This window comes from Nansenia antarctica (assembly GCF_963989245.1).
Source record: "Nansenia antarctica genome assembly, chromosome: 3".
Taxonomy (NCBI): Eukaryota; Metazoa; Chordata; class Actinopteri; order Argentiniformes; family Microstomatidae; genus Nansenia; species Nansenia antarctica.
The window spans coordinates 22,152,282-22,175,520 of NC_137688.1; the positions used below are offsets into that span (position 1 = coordinate 22,152,282).

The window sequence follows — 23,239 nt, forward strand, 5'->3', positions numbered from 1 at the left end:
ACATGCTTACTAAATACTAATCCAAAATCTGTCCATAATTTATAGAGATCTGTATATATTTATTAGAAATTGATTGATTTAAAAAAAATAAAAAAAGATTACGTTTGGTTGTTAATGTTACCTGTGTTTCATGACAGGATTGTCCTGAAGATTGCCACAAAAAAATGGTGAGTCCATGAAAGTCTCACTGTATTCTTTCTTCACTTGATTACAAACCTCTGATGCCTTTATGTTAAAATCTCACTTGTCTGCAGTGCATGATATGAGGCCTTAGAGGAAAGGTTCTACTATCTCTAATCTGTTTTATAACATGGCTTATCTCAATCAGAATGCAAAAGTATGCTGCAGTAACTTCCTCTTGTGTCTCATTTCAATATGCAACACAGAGTAGAGTTAGGTAGAGTTTTCTCATTTGAAATCAGTCAGTCAACATTGAAAAAAATATAGAGAAAAAAGTATTGTGGTTGGAGAATGTGAGGCATCTGTAGCAAGTTTTATATCGCAACAGATGAATAATAACATATGTTTATTTGTAGTAAACAATCATGTCTCACTTTCTATTAACACATTCTTGTCTTTTCAGGAAGCAAAATGCCAGTGTCATCAATTCTCCCCAGCATTAGTGGTAAGAGACAGATATGAGGGCAGAGCATTTTCATTGGATCATTAGGCCATGTAGAGATGTTTCATGCAATGTGCAGCTTTTGAGCTTCTGTCCCCATTTCCTCTTTATCTGAATAGCAAGGTTGTAAACCAGACTACTTCAAAGCCGGACTGAAGACAGGGTCATTGTTGGCACAAAGAGTGGCCTCCTGGCCAATAGTAAGATGTTTTACTTTCACTTCAAATGCACATTTAGAATTGTTCTAAAGATTACATCCTGGATTTGACAGATAACTATGATACAGTATATAAGTGCCATGCCATTGCATTAATGGCTGTTAATAATTACAAATGACTTATTAGACATATGTTGTTTCTTTCTCAGGCTTACTATGAGTTGCTGGGACCAACATGTGAGACAGAGCTGTCTCCACGACTGTTTCTGCAGAAGTTGACACAAGTGTTTGAAGGACTGAACACCCTCTCAAGAAAATAGATCAAAGCTGATTCACAATTACACTGGTTTCTGCGTTTTGTATTTATTATTAATTTATTTGCTATTTATGAATTCAAAAAATGTATAACTGAATTAACATCATTGAATAAACACTTCATCAGATATCTACTGTTTGTTTGAGTTTGCTGTACTTGTATTGACTTGATTGACTTGTGAAATCTGATCACATTTGATGAGCAGAAATGAATAAAACCTCCTCAAACAAAAACAAAATTCAGGTTTATCAAGTACACCTTACATACATCTTCTATGATGTTTTGCTGTTGACTATCTTGCAATAATACAGCACATTAACCTGGGTTGACCCTATAGGCTGGCTCCTGGTTATGAGGCCTCAGACAGAGAGTAACCATCATTTAAAAATATGACGTTCAACATCTCAGAAATGTAGCTCTCAAGATATGCTAATATGTAAGAATCATTTCCTTGTCTAATAAAATGGTAGGCTACTACATACAGCATAACTGAAGCTTGCTCAGCCGCAAAGCTCCTCCTCCACAGAGGCTGGCGCACGACGAGACTACGCCAACATGTATTTGAGAAGTGTCCAGTAGGTGTCGCCAGAGCATCACTTGGGAAAGAGTGCAGGTGGGATATCTGCATGCTCCACCTACCGAGAGATGCGCTGGGTGTCAAACCCATTCGGGAAGTACTTCTCAAAACGTTACAAACAGTAAAGAAAGATTGGACGTATGTGTATATTGTCGACTCTAAAGAATCCGAAAATGCAACCACCTCCAAGAAAGGTAAGAACAGAGAGATTGTTCAGAATATATCGGTAATTTCTTGTAATAAGATTGCTATGTGTATTATTAATATTATCGAGTAGCTTACTCTTAAATTAAAAAGTGATACCGCAAAATCGCAACTTCATGGGGTTTTGACTGAACTGTTTAGGACACACTTTCAATCTAACTTTCAAGACAAGTAGCCCAAGGATAATCACTTGTGGCATCACACAAATTAGTGTTAGATTAGTGACCGCTACAGCAATATTTCATCTTGTAACTTCAAGCATTTTGTATTAGTCAATTGCAATAGAACAATCTTACTGTACTGGACTGTTTCTCATGCACCGTTACTAATAACAATGCACTCGGAGAGACTTTTAACGGCACTCTAGCCTCCTTGTATAAGCTAAACAAGTATTAGATGTTGATGATGCTGAGTCTGACCACTTTGGTAGCTCTTCCAGCTCTTTGCTCAGTAGGCATAAAAGACACAAAGAACTCAAACACCCAGTGAAAGATGACATACCGGTAGATGAAAAACCAAGCACAGTCACTCAATTGATAGCCTGTTACATAACACGTAACACACGAGTGTTACTTTTTTTTTATAACTTTTTAAATAAATATTACCAGATTGTCACACACTTACAGAGAGCATAACCTGGAGGCTATCAGACAGGTAATTTAAAAAAACGCACTGTCCCAGTGATTGTGAAACTGTTCCATATACAAGTGGGGCAAAAAAAGTATTTAGTCAGCCACCAATTGTGCAGGTTCTCCCATTTAAAAAGATGAGAGAGGCCTGTAATTTTCATCATAGGTACACTTCAACTATGAGAGACAGAATGGGGGGAAAGAATCCAGGAAATCACAATGCCAGATTTTTAATGAATTAATTGGTAAATTCCTCTGTAAAATAAGTATTTGGTCACCTACAAACAAGCAAGATTTCTGGCTCTCACAGACCTGTAACTTCTTCTTTAAGAGGCTCCTCTGTCCTCCACTTGTTACCTGTATTAATGGCACCTGTTTGAACTCGTTATAGGATAAAAGACACCTGTCCACAACCTCAAACAGTCACACGCCAAACTCCACTATGGCCAAGACCAAAGAGCTGTCAAAGGACACTGTAACATTGTAGACCTGCACCAGGCTGGGAAGACTGAATCTGCAATAGGTAAGCAGCTTGGTGTGAAGAAATCAACTGTGGGAGCAATTATTAGAAAATGGAAGACATACAAGACCACTGATAATCTCCCTCGATCTGGGGCTCCACGCAAGATCTCACCCCGTGGGGTCAAAATGATCACAAGAACGGTGAGCAAAAATCCCAGAACCACACGGGGGGACCTAGTGAATGACCTGCAGAGAGCTGGGACCAAAGTAACAAAGGCTACCATCAGTAACACACTACGCCGCCAGGGACTCAAATCCTGCAGTGCCAGACGTGTCCCCCTGCTTAAGCCAGTACATGTCCAGGCCCGTCTGAAGTTTGCTAGAGAGCATTTGGATGATCCAGAAGAGGATTGGGAGAATGTCATATGGTCAGATGAAAACAAAATATAACTTTTTGGTAAAAACTCAACTCGTCGTGTTTGGAGGAGAAAGAATGCTGAGTTGCATCCAAAGAACACCATACCTACTGTGAAGCATGGGGTGGAAACATCATGCTTTGGGGCTGTTTTTCTGCAAAGGGACCAGGACGACTGATCCGTGTAAAGGAAAGAATGAATGGGGCCATGTATCGAGATTTTGCGTGAAAACCTCCTTCCATCAGCAAGGGCATTGATGAAACGTGGCTGGGTCTTTCAGCATGACAATGATCCCAAACACACCGCCCGGGCAATGAAGGAGTGGCTTCGTAAGAAGCATTTCAAGGTCCTGGAGTGGCCTAGCCAGTCTCCAGATCTCAACCCCATAGGAAATCTTTGGAGGGAGTTGAAAGTCTGTGTTGCCCAGCGACAGCCCCCAAAACATCACTGCTCTAAAGGAGATCTGCATGGAGGAATGGGCCAAAATACCAGCAACAGTGTGTGAAAACCTTGTGAAGACTTACAGAAAACGTTTGACCTCTGTCATTGCCAACAAAGGGTATATAACAAAGTATTGAGATTAACTTTTTTCCCATTTTGTCTATCATAGTTGAAGTGTACCTATGATGAAAATTGCAGGCCTCTCTCATCTTTTTAAGTGGGAGAACTTGCACAATTGGTGACTGACTAAATACTTTTTTGCCCCACTTGTACCTGTATATAAATGGACTTGACTGACATTTAGAATTTGACAAACAAATCATTCTAAATCCACTGTGCAGAAAGCTGCTATCTGCAATGGATTGAATCCCCTCCTTAGTGTCCCTTAGTGTAAAAGGAGACTGACTGACTGAGCGGCCTCATTCAAGCTGCCTCCGCTGGTCCTGATGCAGATGTGTGTCACATGTCCCTGTGCTGATGGTGGACAGGTAAAGGAGACCCAGCAGGTGAAAGTGGCTTTTGCAGAGCAGGTGGGACGTCTGCAGAGCAAACAGCAGCAGGAGGCGGAGCTTCTGGAGGACATCAGGTGTGACCACCCTGACATTACCCATCCTCACCCTGCCCTACCCTGCTTTACTCTGGTCCATACTACCATACCCATCCTCACCCTGCCCTGCCTTTACTCTGGTCCATACTACCATACTACCACACCCATCCTCACCCTGCCCTACCCTGCTTTACTGTGGTCCATACTACCATACCCATCCTCACCCTGCCCTGCTTTACTCTGGTCCATACTAGCATACCCATCCTCACCCTGCCCTACCCTGCTTTACTCTGGTCCATACTACCATACCCATCCTCACCCTGCCCTACCCTGCTTTACTCTGGTCCATACTACCATACCCATCCTCACCCTGCCCTACCCTGCTTTACTCTGGTCCATACTACCATACCCATGCTCACCCTGCCCTGCTTTACTCTGGTCCATACTACCATACCCATCCTCACCCTGCCCTACCCTGCTTTACTCTGGTCCATACTACCATACCCATCCTCACCCTGCCCTACCCTGCTTTACTCTGGTCCATACTACCATACCCATCCTCACCCTGCCCTACCCTGCTTTACTCTGGTCCATACTACCATACCCATGCTCACCCTGCCCTGCTTTACTCTGGTCCATACTACCATACCCATCCTCACCTTGCCCTACCCTGCTTTACTGTGGTCCATACTACCATACCCATACCCATCCTCAACCTGCCCCTCCCCTTGCACCTTTGTGAATTTGAATGAATACAGTACACATATGTGTGAGGAAACAGTGTATGTAGAGTATGTACAGTTAAAAGTGTAAGGTTTGCCATGTAGACATCACATGAACCATTAAAAAGACAACATATGCTGACTGTGTATAAAGCCTTCAGCCTCCCAGTCTGCCATTTGACCTGTTCTCCCAAGTGTTTTGAGATATGAGCTTTAAAATATATTTGCTGCCTAATGCCTTTGCCAATTATTGAGAAAGAGAGAGAGAGAGAGAGACCGATCACTAAAGTAGGATTACATTAAAGTGTTTGTCTATGTGCTGATACCATGCATTTGTTTGTTTTTCTCTGCACAGGTCTTTCAGTAAACAGCGGGCTGCTATAGAGAAAGAGTATGGTCAGGTGAGAGCACTCACAATAACACTGATGGTGATGGAGTAGCTGGGCCGGGGAGGGGGGGGGGGGGGTGCATCATCTCTTGACATCTGCATGTCTCCCCTCCCTGTCTCCTGGTCTTTTCTATGATTAGCAGACAGCAAGTGATACAACCTTGGCTTATTGTTTCATAGAGTGGCATATGATTGAACCAAAATGGGTTTGGAGTATCCCCTTACCATTGTAGCTTCACTCTCAGAATCTGTTTTTGGCATCTACTCTAAACCTATTTTAAGGAACACTTTCACAACCTCACAGTGAGGCCATAAATGAAAGTGCTCAAATATTTAATGTTTTTAAATGGATAAATAAAACCTAAAACAAAATATAGAGCTAGTGACTATTTCGGTAACTATATTATTGGCTATTTATACAAGCAAGGCCAGGTAATTGAATACACAAAATGCATGCACCATATTAGGAGCTTGTGGGGGGGGGGCAGTTGTGTGTTGTCATTATGCCCATCTCCTATTGGAAGTCTTTCCATGGGGTTATTAAGGGGTTATTAACATTTACATAATATAGTGTTTGAAAGCCGATATCGTCATTAAATGCATGCATGACTGTGGAAAATGTCATCATTCCCTCTGGGCAAAAACAACATTCCATTAAGGTTAATAGTTGATTTAATTTGCAACAAGTCATCAACTTACAGTTATTTCCACATTTGAACTGACATTTCAAACACAAATCCACCACACATGGTCTTCAAGGCTCTGTGTATTCCAAGCGGAGTTCATGTTTGTTGACAACCAAAATGATTCACGTTCATGTTTACTCTGGGTCTTTGCCTCGTTAGTTGCATGTTAACCCTCTTCCCTTTCTACCTCTAAACTTTTTATGTGGATTATAGTGCTTGCCAATGCCCTTGATAGCTGTTGATGATCTACTCTGTTGCCTTCTGACAACTGTATGAGCTATACAGGCAAATCGCATTTCATACTGTGTCTCCCATTCACTGGTTGGTTGCCATGGACTTTGAACTTAACACTGTGGTCCCTAGTTTCCATAGTTAAATGACCATGCAGTAATGTTGTATGGTAATGTTGCTAACCTGGTGTTGTTGCTCTTTGCTCTTTGGTAGCCACCATCCTCTTGTGGTAATGTTTATCACCAATCTGTTTTTAAGGGGAGAAGAACCACAGAGAGATGGTCTACACATTTGAGTTCATGCATCATAATTGTGAGAAGCACATACTAGCTCTGTTTACAGTCCTCTTTAAGATGATGTCTAAGTACATTTTATGGTAGTGTAACTGTCATGTGAAGACACAGAAATACGTATATTGATTTAGGTTATTTCGCATCACAGCTCATCCTACTCATTGACAAACATTTCCAGTGTTTTGACCAATTGAGTAACGGTTCGTTAAGTTATCATTTCCACCTAAACACTTGTGTCTTTAGCTCACACAGACTGTGGGTGTTTACCCATCTCAGGCCTTTCCGTCATGGGGAATGTAGCAGGGTTGTGATGGTGAAATAAAGGACAAGTCTCTCCTCATGGGAGAGTGGAGGTCAGAAAACATTCAATGTCGTTTTAGCACTGGCGCAGCTCTGCTATTTGATGTCTGGGTGTGAAAATGTTCACCTCGAACAGGAAGTGGACGGGGTTGTTTTCATTGGAGTGATGACGTTCTATCAGTCACCTCGATGAAGTGTTATTTGATAAAAGCCTATTTCTTTTTACCAGCTATTCAAGGTACATTGTATCTTTCAGGCTCTTCAGAGACTGGCAATACAGTACCAGAAGAAAGACTGGCAAAGAGGCAAGGGAGACTCTTTGAACTCTGGGTAATCTATCAGGAGTTTGATCGTTTGGTCCCACAACATTTAATTTACTTACTTACTTTATTTATGTATTTATTCTTTGTTTATTTGGACCCCATCAGTCACAGAGAATGATATGAATGTGCAACAATACTATGTGCAATATGACAACCCTTGTGTACATAAGGTTCAGATATAGGAAAAGTTAGGATATTTATAGCATAGCATAGAGTACAGCACAGTGTTTTATTGTATAGTATAGTAGTATAGTATAGTAGATAGTGTACATAGCCTTTATTTATGTAAACCAGCTCTTTTCCCTTTTTTATTTTACCCTTGGCCCTCTTGTTTTTAGTCTTTTTCCAAGCACCAGGGGAGCCCCCCCTCCTAAATTTCGTTGTATGGTACCTGTACTGTATTAATGACAATAAAGACCATTCATTCATTCATTCATTCATTCAATGAACAAATATTACCAGAATGCATGTTCTAGAATTATTCATGACTTTCCAGGCAGTCTATCACCAAGACATGTAGAAATGCTGGTATTGATATGCCTGCCTTCACGTGTGTTCCCAGGAGTGTGTTTGCAGTGTGGAGGTCTCTGGTTGATGCCACGGCCCAGAGTGCAGTGTCTCGTCTCACGGCCACCAACGGCTATCGCTCGCTCACTGCAGACGCTCTGAGGAGCCTCCGGGCTGCCAAGGAGCTGAGGGTGAAGAAGGTGAGGAAGCACTGCACTGACAGGGAACGTACTGTATGGCACACATTATTTAGGACCTTTCACATACCAATGACAAAGGTGTTCCCCCCTCTAAAGAAAGAGTAAATACATGTGTTACAATACTCAATAACAACCAAAAGATTAATTTGAATACAAGTACATTTGAATGCACCAAAAAATGTAAAGCAATTTGGAAAAAATTACACCTTTTCAAATGATTTCCACAGTAAAACAAGCAAAAAAAAAAAAGATTGTGTTCCTTGGATGCCAAGTCATCAAACCAAGCGGGTAGAGCTTATCACGAATGCCACAATGTGTATGGAAATGACTCAATGATGCAACCGCAGCCAAGCAGTTTTGAAGCCCACGAGCATGCCAGGCTGATTAGCAGTGTTGTTTTCTTACTTTCAGTTTGATTAAGAAAATGCTTTCTCATACAGGGCTATAAATCAGATATGGTCTATCTCCTCCTTCTGAAAGACAGAAATGAATAGTAGCACGCAGCACACATACAGGAGGGCTTCCCCTTCACACATACAGGAGGGCTTCCCCTTCACCTTTACGTTGCACTGAGGTAGAGGTAGTTGATGACTACTGGCAATCGAACAATGCAGGAATGTGAGTCCTGGGTTTGTAAGATTACAATCTAAGTAATTATGAGTGGAATGGAGAGCACTGGAAAGCCCCTCATGATTAAAGTGCTGTTAAACTGTTTGTCATTTATTTAATGTGTTTGCTTTAACTGGATTTGCTTCTGCCAATGACACAGTTTGCGTACAGTGCAGTATTAATATAGTAAGAATTGCAGACTCAGTCAGTCACAGCCAGGTATCAATAGGAATTGTTTTGTTTGTTGTGTGTTGTGTTGTGAATCATGAAAAGAGTGCCATTTCTTCTTTGATTTAAAAGGAGTCATGCTTCTTTGGTGTAGCAGCACGTCCAGACTTTTACCCCAAATAACACTCCTGAGCTTTATTCTATATCAGTATTACACTGTAATGACACTGTTGGTAGTATTATTAGTGGAGGCTGGTGGAGGTACAAATCGGAAGACATTCATTGTAATACTGTGTGTGCCCTCTGCCCTGTAGGGAGTAGAACAGCTGCAGCGGGTGCAGGGCGAGGTGGTGGAAGCCTTACGGGAACTCCAGAAAGTCAAGAAGAGCTATTACCAGCTGAGCCACATGGCTAACGTCGCCAGAGAGAAGGCAGCAGATGCCCAGGCTAAGTGAGTCGGCACAGCATTTCCCTCATCAGAGCTACGTGGCATAGACAATGTTAGACAAAAAATAAAATAAAATAAAACCAGAAACCAATTCAGAAACAGAATTGGATTATGTCACCAATATACTGTATATATATATATATATATATATATATATATATATATATATATATAATATATAATATACTGTACTCCTGCTAGATTTACTCACAGCCTGGTTCTCTTTATTATCATCATCATGTATCATACCAACTTATGAGAGAAACAAGTAGTGGCAAGTTAGACGTTCTGTAAAAGTGCAGTTCTTCTCCATTTCAGCTGCATTGACACTTGGATTATTTCTATCCCATGACTATTTCCAGATCGAAGAAAAGCGACCACGGAATTTTCCATTTTAGAACTGGCTTGCAGAAAATGAGTGCAAAGGTAGGCTGAAGTGCATGCAGGTCTGTACAGGCCAACTCAATCACCATGCTACAAATACATTCACATACCATTATTATTGTGTTATATGTTACCATTGAAACACGTCTCCAATAAAGAAAGAACTAAGAAATAACGCAGTTTAGTTGGAGAGTGTTTCATGATACTGTATGTAATGTGCCTGGTCCTCAGCGCCATTCATACGCCCTAGGCCTGTGAAACCAACTTCTTTTTCTGTGCTTGATTGAGTTTGCCTGGCACTATACAACCAATGGGACAGTCCCACCAGTGCAAACCCTGCCCATCTGGCACTGCAGTTAGGCTCAAGCAAACACTCCAGAGTATTTAAAAATATTTTAAATCATCTTTTGACCCAGTATGCTATGAAGTACTGCACTGATAAAAAAAATAAAAAACTTTATTTTCTAACCAAAACACTTTGGAAATGTGGCACTCTTACCCATTTGTATTAAAAAGCTTGTATTTCTTCATGGGCTAATCCTTTATTTTCTGCTAACGACTCCCTGCCTGTCTCCCTGGCCAGCTCAACGCCAGGCTGAAGGAGTGTGACCAGAGACTCACAGAAGTGCGTAACGAGTACCTGCTGACCCTCTCAGCCATCAACTCCCATCACCAGTACTACTACAACTCAGAGCTGCCTGCCATTATGAAGGTAAGCTGTCTCTGCCCTGCCTCTCTGGATATTCACAATGGGCTTCTTCAGGAAAAAAGAACACACACCCGTGACGATTCTTTTTAGTACCTTCCATTGGCTGACATTGAAAGACGTAGAGTTACTGTAAGTTCTAAATAGTATTTCAATTATTTTCAATTATGACTTATTTGTGCTTGGTTGAGTTTGCCTGGCGCAATGAAAGCAATGGAATAGTCCCAAAAGTGCAAACCCAAAGTGTATACCTTTGGGTCTAATTCTGTGGTAGAGTGACTCTTAGATAAACCGCCCATCGATTATGAAACCTTCCTTTGCTTTTGTGATGAGTCACCGCCAATGTAAGTTCCTGTGGTTGTTTTTCTCTGTTGATCTGAGCACATGACCCTAAATGGGAAATGCTGAAGATGTTTCCTTTTTGCTTTTCCTCCCTCGCAAAGTAATCAGCAGAGAGCATTCACATTGAAAACCTTAAAGGGTGTTTTCCCCCCCAAAAAACATTTATAACACATCAATGAAAGGGAAACCATTTTCAATGACTCAAATCCTATTGTTGCACGGAACACACAGGAAAGTCACATTGAAAGAGCTGATTAGGATCTCTATATGCTGAAATGGGAAAATGAGCAAGTCCGGCCCTCTCTCAAAGCACCTCTGCAAATGTCTTTAGGGCTTCAAACAACACCTGGATCAAACACTGTTTGTCAAGTACTTCACTGCACTTGACTTCATTTGCCCTCCTAATGTAACCGATGGAATAGTCCCAATAAAAGTGCAAATTCCAAGCATTCAATGTCTGCTTCAACCTTAATCACAGTCTTTTACTGTATCCTCCAGAGCCTGGACGGGGACCTGTATGACCAAATCAGGGAACACTTCACTCTCCTGTGCTGCACAGAAATTGACGCATGCCAGTCCACACAGACTGACTTTGGCCAGATCTGTGAAGACTCCACTAAGGTGAGGCCATGACACCCATTCCAGGTCCATCCCTCCCTAGCCCCTAATACCCTCATCCCTCCCTCGCCCCTAACACCCTCATCCCCTAGACACTCCTGTACTGTAGATCTGAAAGGATTGACATCTTGAAGTGTGATACTGTATGTTGAGAATTACAAGGTGAAGCAATTATGCTATTATACGTAGTTGCTTAAACCTATCCAATCCTCACACATCTACAGGACTGAGTACCTAGGACAGTAGGGACGGTCCCAACCTCTTCATCCTAGAGACGTGACAAAGATTTCACCCAACCAATCAGAGGCCGATCAACTTATTCATTCCCAGTCAGATCACCAGAAGTGTCTATGGTTTCATGGGTTAAGTTGTTGTGGACAGGGCCCCATTCTACAGTGGCCCTGCTACGATCCCCAGATCTGTGACATTCCTCACCTGAGCACTACTGGGGGAGGAGGCCACTGACGTCCATTGGGATTCTGTGTTTGTTCGGTCATAAACAGTTTGTTTTCAATGGCAGGTGACCAGAGAGAGGAACGTGCAGATATTCCTTCAGGAGTCCGCGGCCTTCACCAGAGCAGCTGGCTTTCACTTCCTGGTGGCACCTCAAGACAAGGTGCGCTTCATAGATACCTTATTTTTTTTATTTTATCTTATTTTTTTGTTTAACCCCACTCCTCTCTTTCCATCATGAGATTAGATCAAATGAGATTACATTGAATTCTTCCTTTGGTAGAATTTTTGTTTTTTTTGTTTTTCATCAATGTTTCATAGAATAAATGTATTTTGCATGTTTGAGGTCCGCTCTTCTCCTGTTGTTGTGACAGGTGTGCAGTCTGCAGCATCAGAGCTCCAGTGAGGGCGAGGGCGAGAGCTGCTTGGACAAGGAGGCACGCAAGTGGTCCTCAAAGGCTGCCAAAGACTACAAGATCATCACCCACGGCGAAAGGGTGAGAAAAGGGTTAACACGGTTTACTTCTGGTTGGGAATGTTGTGTTAACTAGCTTCTGATTATAAACAGAGGGCTCTCTCTCTCTCTTTTATGGTTAATATTTTTATTGAATTTCACAGAGACATGTACACAACAGGACATAACAACAACAACAACAACTAGTATCCGTGGGGGAGGTTATTGTCCCATGTAAGAGTAGAAAACTAGTTTTGCACTTTGTTATGCCGTACATTGTTCATAAACAATAACAGACAATGTTCTTTCTCTTTTATTTTTTTCTCTCTCTCTCTCTTTGAAATGGAAGTTAAAGGTACACTATGGAAGCTAAATGGCTAATTGTTTAAGTTTCCTACTCCTAAGATATGATATCAGTCTATTTCTTGTCACATTAAGCCACACAATACTTTTGTTTAACCAAAACAACTTGAAAGAAGCTAATGTTCATTTTTTTGCTCAATAATTTCTCTACATTATTTCGGATTTAAGGGACCCCTTTTGGCACATGAGGGAAAATCTTACATAATGTAACTTTAAGACAAATTAATCAATCTCTTTTGGACAAATGTTTTGGCTATGGGGTCTTTATTTGTCACAACCTTGTCATGTACCCGCTGTACCACCACCCCTCACAGGCCCTGCAAACACTGGAGCGACGCTTCAAGCTGCTGTCAGGGGACACAGGAGCTAGTGTGGAGCAGAAGATGGTGGAGGTGAAGGAGACTGTGAGGAAAGCACAGGTACAGTAGGACAAGCGTGAACGCTACAGTGGATGTTACAAACGAAATAACAAATCACCTTTTATTCCATCCATGAGAAGGCAAGCCCTCCTACTACACCTGCTACATAATGTGGCTGTTTTAGCCTCGTGTAGAGGCAAGTGGGTTGAGATGATGAGAGGCTACAACTCATGTTTCAAGTTTCAAGTTTTATTACGTCACATTACACAAGTGTAAGAGAGTAAAATTCGTAGGTTTCGGTTCCTGACATTGCAGCACAAGACAATAAGGCAATAGGCAATAGTACAGGACATAAGTGACAAATAAGACAGGATACAATTAGTAGTATTTAGACACATATTCAGACAATAAGGCAATGTGCTCTATAGCCTAGCTCTCTGCAAGATGCTGCTTTGTACTAGCATCTTTAGCCAGACTAATTCAAAGGCTCTCTGCCATTCTGAAAGGCTCATTCATTGATGACAGGTGTCCTGTATGGAACACATGAATCAGTCCTCTGCTTCCTTCATCACAGATACAGATGCAAATGCTGCTGGCATGATGAGTCATTTTGCTCTGTTCAGTCCACCCACCTTCAGTCCACTTCTGTTTATCTTCACTGCTGTGATGCAGTGTCCTGACAAATCATCTGTATTTCCTTTGATGCCACAGGAGGTGGGTATAGAAAGTGTATGCCACCATGATAGTGGTGGGTGGTAGTGGTGGCCTAGTTTATAGTGAGTTGGACTGGTGATCAGAAGGTCATGAGTTCAAATCCCACCTGTGAACACTTCAGTAAGACACTTAGCCCTAAGTTACTCCAGGGAGACTGTCCCTGTAATCTTTCATTGTAAATCACTTTGGATAAAAGCGTCTTCTAAGTGGTTAAAATGTAAAATGGTAGTAATGGTGCCACTGCCCACTCCTGATGCCCACACTCCAGTTGCAAGTTCACACCCCCGAACTGGGCATTTGAACACGCAGCCTTTGACTGCTGGCTTGCCAATGTCACCACTGGACTACCTGCTACCTGTAGACATGGTAACAATCTACCTGTGTGACCTCCTCTACCCAGGTGAGCCGAGTGCGGGCAGAGTCTCGTCTGGGCCTGCTGGCGTCTGCGGGGTTGGACGTGGAGCCGTGGTTGAGCAGCGCCATGAGCCAGGCCAACGAGGAGCTGGAGAGAGATAGGAGGCTCAGCGAGGCGCGCATGTCCAACGGAGACATCACCGTCCTGGTCGGTCCCCCTCAGCACTCCCACCCCATCTGTGACGGCAGCTGGTGAAAGGGGAAACAAGTCGGCAACCGACCAAATGCTCAGACTTTTATTCCCGAAAAATGAAAATAAATGTCAACGTTGTTGAAAATCATCACACTCGCTAGTCAAGCCAAAATATTGCAACACAATGGATTCGGGCTTTTGCTAACAACGTAAAGTAGTGTTATAGTTAATAGGCTAGGTGCACGATCTCCACTACTTCCTGAAAGGCACCTTGCATGAACATATCCTGTCTCATCTATTGGTTTAATTGATTAATCAGCTGTGCGGTAAACTGTTGGAACACACAGTGCACAGCTGATTAATCAATTAAACCAATAGAGTGAGACAGGATATGTTCATGCAAGGTGCCTTTCGGGAAGTAGTGGATATGGTGCACCTAGCCTATTAGGTTTTGGGATTATTTACCGAATCCATTGCATTGAACTATTTTGGCTTGACTAGCGTGTGTGTCATTGATTTTCAACAACGTTGACATTTATTTACATTTTTTGGAATAAAAGTCAGAACATTTGGATTGGTTGCGACTTGTTCCCTCTTTCACCAGCTGCCGTCACAGTTAGTTGACTTTTTTTTTTTGTATCACTTATTTTTGACTTCCAGTTAGTCACATTATTCATCAGTTCCAGTTAGTTCAATTGTAAATTCATTTTGAATAACTGTATTCATTAGAGTAATGCCAACACTCAGTCAGCCCTTAGTTTGGTAAGGAATAATCAATGTCTCCAATGTCCATTCTATGTTTGTAAATAAACACAGATCAAAGGTGCACTCAGACAAATCTAGCATGATCAGTTCTATAGGATGATAAATGTAACAGTATTCTTGTATAGTCTGGTAGTACGCTCTGAGTGTAATTAATTCCCTGCCTGCTATCCTAGGAGGAAGAGTTTGAGTTCACAGACTTCGAGGACTATGATGAAAATGATGACATTTTCATTGATTCAGCATCAGGCTCCGTGCCGTGTGCATACCCCTTGCCTTGCAGGGTGCTCTACAGCTACCAGGTGAGAATGCCAATATTGAACCACCATAACCTGCTCCTTTAGAAGAGAGTCTAATCTCAATGTTCAGGAATAGTGATATCATATCCTAGAGTGGTTGGTAAACATATACATTCTGGAGTGCACTGATAATGGCTGCCATCTTGGTCAGGAGTAAATTCATTGTAGTTGGAACTTGAATTGTAGTTGGAACTTGTGTCAGGAGAGAAGTTTGTTTAATTCTGTGGTACCAGGAGATGTGTTTCTCATTTCAGTAATGTTGAGTGTGCTAGAATTGGCTTGTTTTTACTTCCTTTAGGCTTGCCAAGCAGATGAGCTGTCAATTATAGAGGGGGAGGAATTGCAAGTGATAGAGGATGGAGACATGGAGGACTGGTTGAAGGTACGAGATCACACCCCTCTGTATCAGTGAACATTGGGACCTGCCCAAGAAATTGTTCAAATAGAAATGTGCAGTGCACAACAGGTATGAGTGTTTGTCATGAGGACCTGGGAATCACGTCAGGTCTATGAATTCTATTTCTACCTGCAACGGTCTGAACCTTTCACTCCCACATTGAACACATCCTGTGCTGTTCAGCAGTCAGCCGGTCCCACATCGACTGTCTCCCCCACGTCCTGTAACGGCTCAACAAAGTAAACAAATGCTGCATGATTTTCCTGCGGGAAAGAGGCACCATGTCAGGACTTCACGAAAAAATAATCTCGAAAAATATGAGGCCATAATGGAGTAACTGATACACATACCCGCTCTCTCTACACATTTAAACGGTCTTGTTGACTACACTATCCAACTGAAGATATGTTTCGTTAGCTTAGGGCTGTAATTAAAACAGAATCTGCGGCAGCAGGGTTTAGTTCCTTTGTTTATAAATGACTGCTCTTGCTCTCGTGTCTTAAAGCCACAATCCGTAATTCGTGGTGCTGTTTTTGGATATCAAACTAACCCTAACCCTTATGATCCATACCCATTGATTCTTGACTGTCATGACTTGACTCCAGTGTTAAAGATTAAATAAACATCTGAGAGTGGTAACATTTCTCCACCCCCATCCTTCAGCCTCATGTGTCTGGGCTGATGTTTAGATGTTTTTAGAATTATGGATTGTGGCTTTAATTCTGAATGTGGCATTCTGAATGAGGCATCTAGATCTCTCTCAGGAGAGTCTATCTATTAGTAGTAGTCATTGTTTACATTACCCACCCTGTATCCTATTTGATAGAGCTGGTGGCAGGATGTGCCATTTTGCTCAATAAATATGTAAATATGTAAATATTGCAATTTAAATATGTAAATATTGCAGTGTAAATATGCAAATATTGCAATGTAAATATGTAAATATAGTAAATATGTAAATATTGCAGTGTGCATCCATCTCCCCTGTAGGCTCGGAATGCCTCTGACCAGGTTGGATATGTACCAGAGAGGTACCTGCAGTTCCTCTGGTCGCCTGGAGAGGGCTCCTCTTCGTGCCATGGCTTCCCTGGCCCTCAGCTGGACTGGTCCCTCAACAGCTCTGGGTCGTCATCAGATCACTCCAAGAGGGAGCAGGGGCGCTTGCCCCAGTCTGGGGGTCAGTAGTGGACTGCTGTCTTACCCACATCATCCATAAACCAGAGCCTGAGAGCTTAGCGTTCCTATACATTGGAGATGCATCCTTCCTTCCTTCCTTCCTTGCCTCCTTTCTTCTTTATATTAGGTTATCACTAATCTATATATGCCATTTAGCTGACGCTTTTTTTTTTTGCGCCATGCTCTACCAACTGAGCCATAGAGGACCACACACCACAGCTTTGCCCTGCGTTACTTTGACCTATTAAGTCTTGTCAGATCAGTGATTTCTCCATGGAAGGGAGGGAGGAAGGATGCATTTCAAGAGTACCACTAGTCCAACAGGGCTCCAAACTTGTGTTCCTCTGCTCTGTAGATCAGTTCATTCACTCCACCCATGGCTAGCATGTTTTATCCTATTTACTGTTTTGCAAATAATTATACAGTAATTATATGTATTTCTATAGCATAAAATGCAGCCTGCTAAAGCGCTTAATTACAACTCACGGCTCTATCGTTACTAACCTGTTGATGACTGGTTTAGATCCTACCTACAGGACAGAAGCTACTATGTCTCCATTAGCAACTTTGTATCTGACCAAATTAAAATGACGTTGGGTTCCCCAAGAGTCAATCCTTGGCCCCCTTCTATTCAATCTCTACATGCTTCCATTGGGACACATCATAAAAAAGAACAAAATTGCCTACCACAACTATGCGGATGACACTCAAATCTACATAGCCTTCTCACCGAACGACTATAGTCCCATTGACAATCTCTGTAATTGCATTGAGCAAATAAACGCCTGGATGACACAAAACTAAACAAGGACAAAACAGAGATAATTGTATTCGGTGCACCTGACAAAAGATCGAAACTCAGTGCAAAACTTGATTCTCTCCCTCTTCAAAACAGGTCAGAAATCTTGGTGTAATTCTAGACTCCGATCTAAACTTCAACAGCCACATAAGCTCGATAACTAAATCAGCCTACTATCACCTGAAAAACATAACAAGAATGAGAGGTTTCATGTCCAAGCAAGACCATGAAAAACTCATCCATGCATTTGTTTTGAGTAGACTTGATTATTATAATAGCCTACTAACAGGCCTACACAGGTAGATTGGTACCGTGACTACAGGTAGCAGGTAGTCCAGTGGTGACATTGGCAAGCCAGCAGTCAAAGGTTGTGTGTTCTAAAGTAGCTGTTTGTAAAATGCAGCTCATCCAAAATGCCACTGCTAGGGTCCTAACAAAAACAAAGAAGTTTGAACACATTACACCAATCCTGAGATCCCTGCACTGGCTACCAGTCTCTCAGAGAATTGAATTCAAAATCCTCCTGATTACATACAAATCACAAAATGGTCTTGGACCAAAATACATATCAGATCTCCTCCTTCGGGGCCTTGCTTTTCCCGCAAGGTCAGCTGAGACTAATCAGCTTATCATTTCAAGAGTGAAAACAAAACACGGTGCAGCAGCTTTCAGTCACGCTGCTGCATGCTCCTGGAACAAACTCCCTGAAGAAATCAAACATAAACATAAACATATTTTAATCTAAGCTAAAAACCTTCATGTTTTGCACTCTACACCCAAAAGGCCGCAACAACTTCTAGTATGCTGTGTGTTGTGTCCAGGTCTGGCGCGGGCTCTGTATGCCTACCAGGGCCAGAGTGCGGAGGAGCTGTCCTTCCCTGAGGGGGCGGTGATCAGGCTGCTGCGCTGCCGCCAGGGGGAGGTGGACGACGGCTTCTGGGAGGGGGAGCTGGACGGCCACGTGGGGGTCTTCCCCTCGCTGGTGGTGGAACTTCTCGGGGAAGGGGAGGAGGAAGAGGAGGAGGAGGAGGAGGAGGAGGAGGAAGAGGAGGAGGTAAGCCCTTGTAGTATTCGTCTCATCACCCGTACTCATCTCACAGAGCCAGACAGCGTGCAACTGTAACAATCCAGAACTTTCAAAAAGAAAGACGTGAGGGACATTTTCAGTTATTTATCACATGGCACATCTTACTTATTTACCTACTTACACACATGGCATATCTTACTTCCTCTTTAAGCCCAAAAGTGCAGGACAGTATACCGTAAGTGATTAACTGTACTCTACTCCTCAAGATGCATGTCATAGGTATCGTAGTCCAAAAAACATATAAGGAGGTTTGGACATTAAGGGCAGCAATTTGCTGGAGCAAATACTGTAGTGTTGAGTAGAGCAACATATACATAACAACTCTGTAATGTGATTTTTTTTTTATTGTACCCAAATGTTTCTGAGAAAATGTTTATTATTCAACCAGAGTTTTAGTACACAGTCTGAAAAGGCATTTGCATATCATGGAAACAATCGTTTTTTGCAGTATTCAGAACTGCCATTGGATTATGTCTCATTTCGTCTATTAAAAATATGAATGTAAAGCCGACCATCTTTTCTCCCATTTTACCCAATTTTGCACATGCAAATTGGATCCCAAAGTATAGCAGCATGATGTTAAATTGTGCAGTCTGCCACCCGGTGGTATACTGTTGTACAGCACATTTGGAAATGACTTCCATGATAATACTAGTCAGTGAAATAATTTTCATCTCTGCAAATACTATTTGGATGGTAAAGATAATCTCTGGATACATTATTTTAATTCAAGAGGATTGTTACATTGTGATTTCCATCCTTTTGCCCCCAGAGTCTTCCCACCCCCACTCTCCCTCCATTCTCTCCACCTATTCCAATCTCGGGCAGCCCTCGCTCTCTCCTCTGCTCCTCGCCTGGTCCTGGATCCTGGTCCGCTCACAGCACGCCCCCTAGGGACACGGAGGACAGACTGCAGGCTTTCCCTCTGGGAGTACAGAGGTTGTCGGACAGCAGGGCAGGTGGGGGTTCACACAGTAACACAGTTACGCTACGAAGCCTTTTATACACTTCAAACCTCCTTTCTTTGCTTTCTCCTCACTCTGTGTGTCTGTGTGTGTTCCCAGAAAGTGGAGGCAGCGCCCCCAGCTCACCTGACCTGTCATCCAGGAGAATACGACCGGTATGTAGACCACCCCCACTCCTTAATCACCTTTGTAGATCTGAAAGGTTTGGATAGATAGACATACAGTCACTAGCTGCTCTACCTTGTTTACACCTTTTTAATTGTTTCAGAACTATCCAAGTGGCTAGGTAGGAAGGGCTATGGGGTTGTTTCTGGACAGGTCCATACTGGACAGTACTCTTTTACTACCATATCCTTATTTACGGCGTCCAGCCATCTTCATTCTTGGAGCACATTATGAGACCATCATAAAAAATAAAAAAATCTGTCATATGGGGTGCTTTGTGACGTAGCACACTAAGGTGTTAGCCATGTAATCGCAGGGTTCCCGGGTTCGATTCCAGCAGTCGACATATCCTGCATGTCATCCCTCCCCTCTCACCCATCTTTCCTGTCAATCTCTACTGTCTCTATAACAATAAAGCAGAAATGCCCTAAAACCATATTTTAAAATAAATAAATCAGTCGTACATACTGTATACACATCCTCTTTAATATGCCCTTTTCCTCATTGATTGATTTCTCAGATGACTGTGTGTCTCTGTGTTTGTCTCAGACCAGGGCGCCCCCTCTTCCCCCGACTCAACGGCATTCCCCCATGCCCTAAGGATGAGTGTGTGTGTGTGTGTGTGGAGGGAGGCTTCATATGAGACGTAGTGAACCCCTCAGAGCAGCTTGTTATGTGCCTTCAGGACTACACTTGTCTTCATTTTACAGGCTAAAGTATTTATATGAAAGTCAGTATTCTTGTTTAAGTCTTATGTGATACTATTTAAAAATGATGGCTTCTGTTTTTCAACAGAATTGTATAAGTAGTTTTGGAAGAATGTTTTGGAAAGTCATATTTGTGTCTGTTGCTTGTATGTCCCATGTGTCATTTCTCATTTGAGTATTCAAACATGTGTGTATACATATATAAACACATGTTATTAAAAAAAGGTGTCTGTTTGGGAAGCGACTGAAGAGCCTTGCCAGGTACAAGTTGGGAATGACTTCCCGTTGTAGTATTTAAATGTTCATATGGTGTCATTTCAAAGATTGCTTGTGATCCTGAAGGAATTAGTAGCATTGTGAACAAAATTAATGTGCCTGTTGTTTTTATTTGATTATATAAACCTGTATATCATAAACCTGTAAACATACTCTACATTTCATGTTCTGAATACAATGTTTTCCATGAAAAACACAATACAAACCTGGACTCAGTTTTAATCAGTTGTTTGTGCTTGTTGTTGGCTTTGCTTCCTGCAGTTTGAGGATGACATTGGGTTAGGGTTAGGGTTATGCAACTTTAACTTTTTGACCACTGTGGCGTTTAGCACATTGACTCAGAGCATTGCTGTGTCTACTAGCGTGCAGTGGTTCAGAGCATTGCTGTGTCTACTAGCGTGCAGTGGTTCAGAGCATTGCAGAGGTTACATGACTCTATTGTGTTCTATAGTAATGTCTGAAGGTAGCCTGGCTCCAGGTTCCAGCCAACTTCTGTTATCATTGTTAGGCCATACGTAACAAACATGTAGCATCACAACCATACCATAACATTTAATAGCCATAGAAGTGGAAGGTGCATTGTATCTTTTCAGTACATAACCTTCCATGAGAATACCCTTTAAATAATGATGATTGAGTGAGTTATGATTATTATTCTATGGTAACATTAGAAAGATGGACAAAATTACATCAGAACTACATTTGTAAATGACAATACCAACACAGGGTAAAATGCATAGCTTTTAATATATATTTTGATTCCTTAAGAATTGTTCATTGTTCATTGCTGCATTTTTACATTTGAGAATACTGAAATGATCAGGTTGGTTAATAGTATGCATATAGTATACGTATATGTTTTCCTTTTGAGATTTCCAGCTTCTGTCAAAGAAGACACATGCAATATATGGTTCTAAGGCCACTACAAACACATTTAAATATCCATTTGAAATTGACACTCAATGGACAGGGAGCGACAGGGTTATTCTATGATCTACCTAGTGAGGAGTGTTGGGCCAGTCTTCACTGTGACCTGGTAATAGCAGCCATGGACAGGGAAGAGAAAGCCCCAGCTAGCTAATTGAGATATATAAGAAGCACCTCTAGCTCGATGAAAATAATCTTTAGATTGGTGTGCTTTTGTTTGTCCTTCTTCACCTCCATGCCCCTGTGCTTCTGAGGTGGAGCATTAACCAGATAATATTCACATGTGCAGTGACAATAATGTTTGCTGGTGAAACGGTTGAGACGGTGACATAAGATATACAGTAGAAAGTAGTTTTATCACCATCTACTAAACAATGTGTCTACGGTATAAATGCCATAATAGTACTGTCACAGTAGTGCTGTAGTACTGTTTTTTTTTATTGCGTCTTATAATAATAGATATATAATTTATAATATAGTCAATGATACTATTTCTTCAGGGCTACACAGACAATCCCATTCAAATCTATGACCAATCCTTTACATTCAGTGGTGGATCACAGTAAATTAGTCTGGCATTTACATCCTTGAAATAACATAAAATATACCAGTTAACCCAACCCAAGTTGACATCCAGTCAAGCATCTATTATAACGACTATATTCCTATTATATTTCATAACTATTCAATTAATAATGGCGCTAAATCAAAGCCTTGAATTTTCGACGGTAAGTGCAATATACTATGTCTTCGAATGAAATATGTGTCATATTTGACATGTTCTCAGTTTGGACAAAGAAATCCAGAAATAAATCAATGGTACCCTTGAGATACACATTATTTCCATCATGTCAAGTAAAGACCAGGAATATATCATCCATGCATGGCTAAAACCGTATCTCTGCATAAGACACATCTATTGTGTAAAAACAAACAGCCTGGATGTCCTAGTGACATATGTAATATGTCTCTATGTAATATATCCCACAACACTGCCATTGTCGTTGCAAAAACAATTAAGTGCATACTACACATAAGACAAGTTATGGGGTTAATAAAGAGGGGTGTGTGCGTGTGTGTGTGTGTGTGTGTGTGTGTGTGTGTGTGTGCGAGTACAGCAGAGGGAGACATTGTTCAATACAGCTATGGTTGTCTGCTTCAGGACAACACATTCTAGTGAATGGTGGAGGAGTACTACTGGAGGAGAACTACTGGCATACACACTACTGGCATTCTATGACACATACAGTCATGGACAGAAATATTGGCACCCATGTCAGATAATGCACCACTTCCCCCAGAAAATTGTTGCAATTACAAATGCTTTGGTATTCACATGTTTATTTATTTTGTTTGCATTGAAACAACACAAAAAAGCTGAGAAAAAAGCCAAGTAGCATATAATTCCACACAGAACTCCAAAAATGGACCGGACAGAATTATTGGCAATTCAACAACAAACAAAAGAAACATTTAAAAAAATAATTTGTATT

General features: G+C 41.6%; 1 protein-coding gene across 1 annotated transcript; it reads left to right on the forward strand.

Moving 5' to 3' along the window:
- Positions 1-1,721: 1,721 nt before the first annotated feature.
- On the forward strand, positions 1,722-20,943 carry LOC308152802 (F-BAR and double SH3 domains protein 1-like; the record flags this gene model as incomplete). Its single annotated transcript, XM_080525871.1, is given in 21 exon segments — positions 1,722-1,746; positions 1,749-1,804; positions 1,810-1,866; positions 4,313-4,410; positions 5,449-5,494; positions 7,248-7,321; positions 7,877-8,021; positions 9,113-9,249; positions 9,609-9,672; positions 10,214-10,342; positions 11,177-11,299; positions 11,817-11,912; positions 12,124-12,246; positions 12,881-12,985; positions 14,040-14,195; positions 15,125-15,250; positions 15,546-15,629; positions 16,635-16,821; positions 18,441-18,673; positions 19,479-19,665; positions 20,386-20,943. Coding segments are annotated over 21 exon segments (2,352 nt in total). The 3' UTR covers positions 20,487-20,943.
- Positions 20,944-23,239: the final 2,296 nt, after the last annotated feature.